This window comes from Salvelinus sp. IW2-2015, linkage group LG27, assembly GCF_002910315.2.
Source record: "Salvelinus sp. IW2-2015 linkage group LG27, ASM291031v2, whole genome shotgun sequence".
Classification (NCBI taxonomy): domain Eukaryota; kingdom Metazoa; phylum Chordata; class Actinopteri; order Salmoniformes; family Salmonidae; genus Salvelinus; species Salvelinus sp. IW2-2015.
The window spans coordinates 23,513,966-23,526,466 of record NC_036867.1 but is presented as its reverse complement, the minus strand read 5'-3'; the positions used below and the strand labels follow the sequence as shown (position 1 = coordinate 23,526,466).

The following is a 12,501-nucleotide window of genomic DNA, read 5'->3' as shown; positions in this document are numbered from 1 at the left end:
AATGAAATATTCCAGAAATATTCCACACAAAGCTTATTTCTCTCAAATTTTCTCCACAAATTTGTTTACATCCCTGTTAGTGAGCATCCTTTGCCAAGATAATCGATCCACCTGACAGGTGTGGCATATCAAGAAGCACGGATCATTACACAGGTCCACCTTGTGCTGGGAAAATAAAAGGGCACTTTAAAATGTGCAGTTTTATCACAACACCACAGATGTCTCAAGCTTTGAGGGAGCGTGCAATTGGCATGCTGACTGCAGGAATGTCAGAGCTGTTGCCAGAGAATTGAATGTGCATAAGCCGCCTCCAACTTTATTTTAGAGAATTTGGCAGTATGTCCAACTGGCCTCACCACCGCAGACCACATGTATGGTGGCGAGCGGTCTGCGGATGTCACCGTTGAACAGAGTGCCCCATATGGTGGTGGCGGGATTATGTATTATTATTACGATGTCAACAACTACAGACCAGTATCCCTTCTTTCTTTTCTCTCCAAAACTCTTGAACGTGCCYTCCTTGGCCAGCTCTCCTGCTATCTCTCTCAGAATGACCTTCTTGATCCAAATCAGTCAGGTTTCAAGACTAGTCATTCAACTGAGACTGCCTCTTCTCTGTGTCACGGAGGCGCTCCGCACTGCTAAAGCTAACTCTCTCTCCTCTGCTCTCATCCTTCTAGACCTATCGGCTGCCTTTGATACTGTGAACCATCAGATCCTCCTCTCCACCCTCTCCGAGCTGGGCATCTCCGGCGCGGCCCACGCTTGGATTGCGTCCTACCTGACAGGTCGCTCCTACCAGGTGGCGTGGCGAGAATCTGTCTCCGCACCACGTGCTCTCACCACTGGTGTCCCCCAGGGCTCTGTTCTAGCCCTCTCCTATTCTCGCTATCCACCAAGTCACTTGGCTCATATCCTCACATGGTCTCTCCTATCATTGCTATGCAGACGACACACAATTCATCTTCTCCTTTCCCCCTCTGATAACCAGGTGGTGAATCGCATCTCTGCATGTCTGGCAGACATATCAGTGTGGATGACGGATCACCACTCAGCTGAACCTCGGCAAGACGGAGCTGCTCTTCCTCCCGGGGAAGGACTGCCGCTTCCATGATCTCGCCATCACGGTTGACAACTCCATTGTGTCCTCCTCCCAGAGTGCTAAGAACCTTGGCGTGATCCTGGACAACACCCTGTCGTTCTCACTAGCATCAAGGCGGTGACCCGTTCCTGTAGGTTCATGCTCTACAACATTCGCAGAGTACGACCCTGCCTCACGCAGGAAGCGGCGCAGGTCCTAATCCAGGCAATTGTCATCTCCCGTCTGGATTACTGCAACTCGCTGTTGCTGGCGCTCCCTGCCTGTGCCATTAAACCCCTACAACCATCCAGAACGCCGCAGCCCGTCTGGTGTTCAACTTTCCCAAGTTCTCTCATGTCACCCCGCTCCTCCGCTCTCTCCACTGGCTTCCAGTTGAAGCTCGCATCCGTTACAAGACCATGGTGCTTGCCTACGGAGCTGTGAGGGGAACGGCACCTCCGTACCTTCAGGCTCTGATCAGGCCCTACACCCAAACAAGGCACTGCGTTCATCCACTCTGGCCTGCTCGCCTCCCTACCTCTGAGGAAGTACAGTTCCCGCTCAGCCCAGTCAAAACTGTTCGCTGCTCTGGCACCCAATGGTGGAACAAACTCCCTCACGACGCCAGGTCAGCGGAATCAATCACACCTTCCGGAGACAACTTGAAACCCCACCTCTTTAAGGAATACCTAGGATAGGATAAAGTAATCCTTCTAACCCCCCCCCCTTAAAAGAGTTAGATGCACTATTGTAAAGTGGTTGTTCCACTGGATATCATAAGGTGAATGCACAATTTGTAAGTCGCTTTAGCGTCTGCTAAATGACTTAAATGTAATGTATGGGCAGGCATAAACTACGGACAACGAACACAATTGCATTTTATCTGTGTCAATTTGAATGCAGAGATCCCGAAGCCCATTGTCGTGCCAGTCATCCGCCGCCATCACCTCATGTTTCAGCATGATAATGCACACTACCAGTTATATGCATATCATATCTTCTGGGCCCGAGAAGCAGGCAGTTTAATTTGGGCATGCTTTTCATCCAAAATTCCGAATGCTGCCCCCTACCCTAGAGAAGTTAACTAGGTTGCCGCTTGTTGATCACCTATTGAAATTGAACTTCAGTTAATGAAAATAAATAGCTAGTCAATGACTGCAGTTTCTACTGGTCATTGTTTTCAGGGTGGTTGTATTGGTGCTAGCTAGGTACCAAACTAGCTATCCCAGAAGTTGCGGTCGAACAAATAATGCTGTATTCCCAACGCGATATTGTAAACACATCGTTCGTGACCGGTGTTTGCAGACTTTCTTGTACAGCTTTGACAGTGCTACTGATAGTAATGGTGGTGCTTGGCTTGCGCGTGAAAATTCAGAACACACAACATTCTATAATAGAACTGTGTTATTTGACGTGCCAAATTAAAAGCTTATTTAACGGGTCAAATAGTGTTATTGTCAAATAGTGTTATTTCACGTGCATCTTTGACACCCAAAAGACCCAAACGGCGTTACATAGTATGTCATGAAGCTAATAGCAGTGACGCTATATTACTGTGTAACTCCGGTAGGGCAACATCTGAACAATAGATAACGTTACTGATAACGTTACTGTGTACTGGTGCTCGACCAGTCGCGAAAACCACCATCGCCCACGACAGAGAACGGTTGATTGTCAAGGGCAATGAATTCCATTATCTTGGCGTTACTGGTTTTCGCCTTTGAGTTGTCTTACTGAAATGTTCTTACTCTTTCAAATGACTGCTTGACTTGTTGACTGCTCGAGCCACACTGCAGACATTGTGGGCTAGGTTAGGAATGCTGTGTTGGAGGTGTAGCGCAAAATTCAAATGACTGCTTGACTTGTTGACTGCTCGAGCCACACAGCAGACATTGTGGGCTAGGTTAGGAATGCTGTGTTGCAGGTGTAGCGCAAAATTTTACATGGCGTCATTACGTCATGTACCTACGTTATACACAGTTGAAGTCGGAAGTTTACATACACTTAGGATGGAGTCATTAAAACTCGTTTTTCAACGACACCACAAATTTCTTGTTAACAAACTATAGTTTTGGCAAGTCGGTTAGGACATCTACTTTGTGCATGACAAGTTATAATTCACTGTATCAAAATTCCAGTGGTTCAGAAGATTACATACACTAAGTTGACTGTGCCTTTAAACAGCTTGGAAAATTCCAGAAAATGTCATGGCTTTAGAAGCTTCTAATAGGCTAATTGACATCATTTGAGTCAATTGGAGGTGTACCTGTGGATGTATTCAAGGCCTAGCTTCAAACTAAGTGCCTCTTTGCTTGACACCATGGGAAAATCTAAAGAAAATCAGCCAAGACCTCAGAAAAAATATTGGAGACCTCCACAAGTCTGGTTCATCCTTGGGAGCAATTTCCAAACGCCTGAAGGTACCACGTTCATCTGTACAAACAATAGTAAGCACGTATAAACAACATGGGATGAAGCAGCCGTCATACCGCTCAGGAAGGAGATGCGTTATGTCTCCTAGAGATGAAGGTACTTGTGTGAAAAGTGCAAATCAATCAAAGAACAGCAAAGGACCTTGTGAAGATGCTGGAGGAAACAGGTACAAAAGTATCGATAACCCCAGTAAAACGAGTCTTATATCGACATAACCTGAAAGGCTGCTCAGCAAGGAAGAAGCCACTGCTCCAAATCAGCCATAAAAAAGCCTGACTACAGTTTGCAACTGCACATGGGGACAAAGATCGTACTTTTGGGAGAAATGTCCTGTGGTCTGATGAAACAAAAATGTAGGAAAAYGGGGGAGGCTTGCAAGAACACCATCCCAACCGTGAAGCACGGGGGTGGCAGCATCATGTTGTGAGGGTGCTTTGCTGCAGGAGTGAGTGGTGCACTTCACAAAATAGAAGGCATCATGAGGTAGGAAAATGATGTGGATATATTGAAGCAACATCTCAAGACATCAGTCAGGAAGTTAAAGCTTGTTCGCAAATGGGTCTTCCAAATGGACAATGACCCCAAGCATACTTCCAAAGTTGTGGCAAAATGGCTTAAAGGCAACAAAGTCAAGGTATTGGAGTGGCCATCACAAAHCCCTGACCTCAAACCTATACAAAATTTGTAGGCAGAACTGAAAAAGTGTGTGCGAGCAAGAAGGCCTACAAACCTAACTCAGTTACACAAGCTCTATCAGGAGGAATGGGCCAAAATTCACCCAACTTATTGTGGGAAGCTTGTGGAAGGCTTCCCGAAACATTTGACCCAAGTTAAACCATTTAAAGGCAATGCTACCAAATACTAATTGAGTGTATGTAAACTTCTGACCCACTGGGAATGTGATGAAAGAAATAAAAGATGAAATCACTGTTATTCTGACATTTCACATTCTTAAAATAAAGTGGTGATCCTAACAGGTTGACTGCAAAATAAATTTAGAAATCTGTTATTCAATTATTGCTTGCGCGCGCCAACGAGCATCTGCGTTGCCAAGGGCTAAAATAGAAATTAGTTATATTTCTGACGCAGATCGCGCTGGAAGTCTGCCTCTCCCATCTCCTCATTGGTTTATAGAAGCAGGTACCCACGTGCCATCTCCTCATTGGTTATACCCACGTGGGTAACAAAGACGAACAAGGTCAGTGACGGTAATGCACCTAATTTATGAAAGTTGCCAATTGCAATATAAAGTCAAGAGAAGAAAAAACCTGGAAGGAGGAGAGATGACTAGAAACGATTCGGTTGACCATTTAATGTGTGGATTAACTGGCGGAGTAGAGGACCTTGTGCATTTCAGGTAAAATAACAAATCTATGTTTATATCCCAGGACAAATTAGCTAGCAACAGCAAGCTAGCTAAATGGGACAAATTAGCTAGCAAGTGCAAGCTAGATAGCTTAATTGCCATAAATGTTTAATGCTTTTCGACCCGTCTCCAAATTAATATAATTGGTTCAGAGTTTGTTTTGATATTTTAACCTTCGTGTCGTGATCGCGTTTGGTGTGGGGGGACAAAATAAATTTATGCACGATAGTGCACACGCGCAGCCGGTTTGGGTTCCGTGTAACTGACTTAAGACAAGGAATTTTTACTAGAATTAAATGAAACATTTCAGGAATTGTGAAAAACTGAGTTTAAATGTATTTGGCTAAGGTGTATGTCAACTTCCGACTTCAACTGTAGGTATGCACGTCAACTTTGACATCGGTTTTTCACATCGGCGTTAAACTAGACATCTGGCCGAAGTCTATATTTGCATTTTAAGCTAATATCGTCCGATTCAGATCTGTTCACCGATATATCGTGCATCCCTAAAATCTAACCTATGACCTGATCCATCACCTTATGTATTACTGCCCCCCAGTTGCAAGAAGCGACATCCCAAAAAACAAACACAAATGGCTTCTAGCCTCACACGCATGTTCTGTCCCTAACACTGAAACTAATATAAAAATGAAATATTAATATACAACTAATACTAAATAAAAACTAGCAAATCACGTCTGAAAACGAACTGAAACTAACAAAAATGAAGGGACAAAAATGAAGGCAACAATTTCAAAGATTTTACTGAGTTCATAAGGAAATCAGTCAATTTAAATAAATTCATTAGGCCCTAATCTATGGATTTCACATGACTGGGAATACAGATGGTCAAAGTTAACTTTTTTTTTTATCTGAGAAATAAGCCTTGTGCACACAAGAGAGATAAGCTTTGTGCATAACTTTTATTTCAGCTCAAGAAACCTGGCACCAAGTGCGTGTATTTTTGTTCAGTGTATAATAACCTTGTCTACACTAAACTGTCCAGTACAAAAACACAGTTTGCCAAACTGTCTTTTCGTAGGCGTGCAATTGAATTAAAGGGCTAGCGATTTTTTGGGGGCCCACCAAACTTTAGGTCAAAAAAATTACCTAAACTCACCAGCAAWTTTTTTTTTAAATATAGGGAATCTGTTTAAGTACCCAGCCCGGAAAAAAATAAAGACGTGATTGTGTCTCAATCTATGATTTATAATTTTTTTCTAAAATACAAATCTCATTGGGCTTAGTTGTGGTCAATTTGCAGTGTATTATAATTATGTTCTGGCCCCTTATCCGTCCACACCGACAAAAGTTCCCAAAAGACAACTGATTTTTTAGGGCCCCACAACTGTAGACTGACTCCTCAAAATCGCAAAAAATAACACGGAGATTTGGGCAAACAAAATGTAAATATGATATTGTTGCGTTAAAATGTAATTTGTGTATGGAGGGTAGGTTGTTATAGGCTACTTGCTCAGGCCACAAATTAAAGATACAATTTTAATTATGCATGCACTTTCAGAGGCCATCATTCTTTCATTCGGGGCAGTTGGCACTAGCCCGGTGTGCCACTGGCAATGTCAAGCCCTGAAAGGGCATGCTATTTTAAAAGATGGCTAGACATTATTAGCCTGGTTCTGTATGGAATGCAGGTACATTATGGGACACAGGTCAGGTCATTATCAATGCTCAGGGGGCAAAAAAAAATTGGTGTACTGATGCCATCAACTGAATAAGTTTTTGCCACCAGTGGAAAAAGTTAGTCCAGTGCCCTCCGATCAGGGCTAATAGTGCACTACAACATAAGCAAGGAATATGGTGGCATTTGGGATGCAGTCTTAACGTCACTTGAGCCCACTGGGCTGGCACAAAAACAGAGCCATTCTACAGAGAGGAGAGGTAGAACAAAAAGCCTATAAATTATACCCAGGAGCTTCAGGCAGAGCTACAGTAGACAGAACGCCAGGCCCATTCTCATAAAGGAAATTACTTCATCATCAGACTGACTAACTCGGGCTTCTATGTCTGCCTTCCAAATAGCTCCCTACTCCCCTGCCTATGGTCATAAATTGTGCACCATGTAGGGAATAGGGTGCCAATTTGGCAACCTATTTCACTGTTCAGAACCCTACCAGTGTCTGCAGCCAACCAACCTATGAGACTGTGGGCCTATTACTGTGCCACAGTCTTTCTGTTGTCCTCCAATACTGGAAGATAAACTGGCTAATTTGTCTCTGTACCTGGTCCTCTGAAAGGCACAGCTCATTGTTCATAGCGGAGAACAGTCTGGTTGTTGACTAGACTGAGTATGGAATGCCAGGTTTTAGGCAAGCTCTCACACACACGTCATTGTAGTGTGGCCATAGCAGTGCAGGCTCCCTGGAGCAAATTAGGGTTTAAGTGCTTTGCTCAAGGGCACGCGGAACAATTTTTCACCTTGTCTGCTTGGGTATTCGAACCAGTGACCTTTTGGTTACTGCCCCAATGTTTTAACGGCTAGCCTACCTGCCGCCGCACCCGATACCCTGTTGCAATGGGTAACAAGTGGGGTTAGGACGAGGCAGGTAGCCTAGCGGTTCAGACATTGGGCCAGTAAACTAAACGTTACTGGTTTGAATCCCCGAGACGACTAGGTGGAAAATCTGTGGATGTGCCCTTGAGCAAGGCACTTAACTCCAATTTCTCCTGTAAGTCGCTCCGGATAAGACCGTCTGCTAAATGACTAAAATGTCAAATGTTAGCCAGCAAAACTGAACATCTCACCAACAAAGAGGCCAATATTATTCAAATTAATGCAAATGCAGACACTAGAAAACACCATCAAATTATACAGCCTACCCAGGGATTCCCAGTCCAACTAATGCTAACTAGTCAGCCTCATTCCCAAATGGCTCCCTATGTAGTGCACTACTTTTAACCAGGGCCCATTTGGGCCTCATTCCCTGAGGTCTGGGTGGGTGTACTAGGAAATGACCTACAGCGCATTCGGAAAGTATTCAGTTAGTCTTATTTCCTAAATTGATTTAATTGTTTTTTTTCTCTCAATCAACACACAATACCCCATGATGACAAAGCAACAACAAAAATATTTGTGCAAACCCCCCCCCCCCCCCCSGAAATATTACATTTACATAAGTATTCAGACCCTTTACTCAGTACTTTGTTGAAGCACCTTCGGCAGCGATTATAGCCTCGAGTCTTCTTGGGTATGACGCTACAAGCTTGGCACACCTGTATTTTGGAAGTTTCTCCCATTCTTCTCTGCAGTTCCTCTCAAGCTCTGTCAGGTTGGATTGGGAGCGTCAATGCACAGCTATTTTCAGTTCTCTCCAGAGATGTTTGATCGGGTTCAAGTCCGGGCTCTGGCTGAGCCACTCAAGGACATTCAGAGACATGTCCCGAAGCTACTCCTGCATTGTCTTGGCTGTGTGTTTAGGGTCGCTGTCCTGTTGGAAGGTGAACCATTGCCCCAGTCAGGCCCTGAGCGATCTCTGTACTTTGCTCTGTTCATCTTTCTCCACGATCCTGACTAGTATCCCAGTCTCTGCCGCTGAAAAACATCACCACAGCATGACGCTGCCACCCCGCTTCACCGTAGGGATGGTGCTAGGTTTCCTCCAGATGTGACGCTTGGTATTCAGGCCAGAGTTCAATCTTGGTTTCATCAGACCAGAGAATCTTGTTTTTCATGGTCTGAGTCCTTAAGGTACCTTTTGGCAAACTGTAACAAGCGGGCTGTCATGTGCCTTTTACTGAGTGGCTTCCGTCTGGTCACTCTCCCATAAAGGCATGATTGGTGGAGTGCTGCAGAGATCGTTGTCCTTATGAAAGATGCCCATCCCATCCACCTCCCTGACCAAGGCCTTTCTTCCCCCGATTGCTCAGTTTGGCCAGGCAGCCAGCTCTAGTAGGAGTCTTGGTGGTTCCAAACTTATTTCATTGAAGAATTATGGAGGCCACTGTTCTTGGGGACAATCAATGCTGCAGAAATGTTTTGGTACCCTTCCCCAGATCTGTGCCTCGAAACAATCCTGTCTCGGAACTCCACTTTGCTCCGATATGGGACTGTGGGACCTTATATAGGTGTGTGCCTTTCCAAATCACGTCCAATCAATTGAATTTACCACAGGTGGACTCCAATCACATTGTAGAAACATCTCAAGAATGATCAATGGAAACAGGGTGCACCGGGGAGCTCAATTGAGTGTCAAAGGTAAAATGTATGTTTTTGGTTTTTTATACATTTGAAAACATTTCTAAAAACCTGTTTTTACTTTGTTATTATGGGGTAATGTGTGTATATTGATGAGAGGGGGGGATGATTTAATCCATTTTAGAATATGGCTGTAACTTAACAAAATGTGGAAAAAGTCAAGGGGTCTGAATACTTTTCGAATGCATGCACTCTAAGCGTGGTGAGCTTCTATTAAAATAAATCTAGACAAAAATGTTCACAGTCCTAACTGCCTACTGAAATGACATGATATCCCTCCCCCATAAAAACACCACACCCCTAATCCATCCAACTGTTCCCAGTAATACTTTAAAAGAGAATGTGTCCCTCTCATAGGTATGAATGTGGTGGGACACATGGGTTGTGTCCGGCACCCTGTTTCTTATACAGTGAACTACTTTTGACATATGTTATATAACCATGCTAGCATTGTTCTCTCCCTTTTTCATGTCCCGACAGTGAGTTGAGTAGCTGTGATTGTTTTATCGGATTTATTTGGCATAGACTACAGCCAGAGTTTGGAGTCAATAAATTGTCAATTTGAGAACTGTTGTGGACATTCTTTCAATTATGATCTAGGTCATTACAATATGTTATACTTGGGGCCAAACGTTTTCCTCCAAACTACATCATGACATAACAAACATGCTCATTTATGAGTAATCCTCCATTAACTATCCAGTAATCATGACCAGATGCCACACCCTTGGCTTCTACATTTGACACGACTGTTGCTYCGGTGCAAGGACTTCTTCCTCCAGTTTCAACCGCCATCCATCCACAATTTACATCTCTTTGGGAATAAAAAAAAAAGGAATTTCACTATGCACGTGACAAATACAACTTGACTTGTTGATATACTGTGTATCATTCACGAAAGGAACACAATTAGGCTACAGCAATGAGGGAAGTGTTTGGAAGTCCATAAAGTGTGTCCCAACTGTAATGGTTGCTGTCATTTACCTTTGACAAGGCCAAGGGGCGAGGTAGTGTAGTGAGCAGATGTGTTCACCTGACTGCGAGTCCTCTATCATTATACCGCACCCCAAATTGTTACAAATCTATAAAGCCCCCTTATCCCAATAGGCCGTTAGAAGAAGAATTTGCACCAAGGAATTGGGCCTAGCTAAAACATTCCCCATTCAATACGCCCAACAAGTGACAGCTGTCAATGAGGCAATGGCATATGCGAGGTGGTTATCCTTAGCTAGCTAGTAAGTATCTAGTATTTCAATACCTCTCTTTAGGACTGGTAACTAACATTAACTTAACTAGTTAGCCAAAGGTGTGGTTGTAARTAACTAGCTACAGTAGACATCTTCGCCATCCCCTACCAAGCTAGCTAACGTTATCTACCCAGCTATACTTCTTTGTGTCCATGTCAATTAATAAAGTAGGCCGTGGACTTTGCTAGCGTTAGGTTAACTAGCTCTAGCTAATTAGCCAACAAGACAAAAATTAACTAACGTTACCTAGCCTGGTTAACGTTCATTTAGCTGGCTAGCTGAGACACAATGGTGTTGCTGCCGTCAAATGTGTAGTTACTCATTAGATGGCATTTGAATGTGAGATATGAATCAATGTCTGACTAGTTATTATGAGAACGAAGGAGTGAACCAGAAAGTGCCCTTGTCCTTGGCTGGTGTGGCTTTTAGCTAGCTAACTGGCCCAAGCATCATGTGCTATGCTTAGTTTAGTTAGCCTAGCTAGCATTACAAAGGTGGGCTGTTTTCGTAGACCAATGTTTTCCGTGTTTGAATGTCAACTTACCGAGATAGACACTTGATCCTCCCCTGTAAACTTTGGTATGTATTTATCCCCTCTTGCCACCTCTGAACTGTTCAATGGTCTAAAACGGCACATCACTTTGATGGTGCACTCGGCCGGGTCCGCCATCTTCGCCGCTGATGGAAAGTCACAACTGACAAGATCCTGCTAGCTGTGCTACAACAGGAGAAGCGCCGGGTCGCTCTGTGCCTGTCGGAGGCAAACAGATGCCGCACCCGTGAATGCTGGTTGAGTTAGGTCAATCACTTCCCTCCTCGGAAAACGCAGCAAGTCGACTATTCAGCAGAAATATACATTTAAAAGGACATCCATTCAAAAGGTGGAAGTCATGTTGACGCACCAGCTGTACTGGACTTGGAGTAGGGAGGGACCCCTATGTCTGCTATGCTATGGAACGCCGTTTGTATGCGGCTGTGAATAACCCACTGACGTCACCTCTGTAGGCGACTTCTTCTTCTTCGATGAGGCGGATGGCATCCAATAAATGTCGCATTACCGCCAGCTACTAGACTGGAGTACAACTCCCTTATACTTTGCTTGAAAAAATAAATAAACAAATACCCTACCATCTAACACTACACTCACAAAATAAATAAAACATACAATTATTTTAAAAAGAACACCTCCCTACACCACTATTTAAATCTATTTAATCCTACCTCAGGCCAACAACCTGAAAGGATGGGACACCACCACTTATCACACCCTGTAACTCTTCTGATGTCAAATCTCGCACACCCAAAAACCTCTGCAGCTGCCACCATAACCTCAATTTTCTGCAACTTACGTTCTAGTCCTGCAGTACAGTTGATAACCATTTCTATAAATACCAAAAATCCAATCTCACTGAAACATATACAGTTGAAGTTGAAAGTTTACATACACTTAGATTGGAGTCATTAATTAAACTAGTTTTTTCAACCACTCCACACATTTCTTGTTAACAAACTATAGTTTTGGCGGTTAGGACATCTACTTTGTGSAAGACACACAAAGTAGACATTATTCCAACAATTGTTTACAGACAGATTATATCACTTATAATTCATTGTATCACAATTCCAGTGGGTCAGAAGTTTACATACAATAAGTTGACTGTGCCTTTAAACAGCTTGGAAAATTCCAGAAAATGATGTCATGGCTTTAGAAGATTCTGATAGGCTAATTGACATCATTCGAGTCAATTGGAGGTGTACCTGTGGATGTATTTCAAGGCCTACCTTCAAACTCAGTGCCTCTTTGCTTGACATCATGGGAAAATTAAAAGAAATCAGCCAAGACCTAAGAAAAAATATTGGAGACCTCCACAAGTCTGGTTCATCCTTGGGAGCAATTTCTAAACGCCTGAAGGTACCACGTTCATCTGTACAAACAATAGTACGCAAGTATAAACACCATGGGACCACGCAGCCGTCATACCGCTCAGGAAGGAGACGCGTTCTGTCTCCTAGAGGTGAACGTACTTTGGTGCGAAAAGTGCAAATAAATCCCAGAACAACAGCAAAGGATCTTGTGAAGATGCTGGAGGAAACAGGTACAAAAGTATCTATATCCACAGTAAAACGAGTCCGATATCGACATATCCTGAAAGGCCGCTCA

General features: G+C 43.6%; 1 protein-coding gene across 1 annotated transcript in view; it reads right to left on the bottom strand.

The window, feature by feature from the left end:
- LOC111953669 (kinesin-1 heavy chain) overlaps positions 1-11,359 on the bottom strand; it is a 41,267-nt gene extending 29,908 nt beyond the window's left edge. The window contains exon 1 of the mRNA XM_023973091.3: positions 10,885-11,359. Coding sequence (XP_023828859.1) covers positions 10,885-11,010 — 126 coding nt within the window. The 5' untranslated portion in view covers positions 11,011-11,359. The remainder of the gene's footprint in view (positions 1-10,884) is intronic.
- Between the last annotated feature and the right edge of the window lie 1,142 nt (positions 11,360-12,501).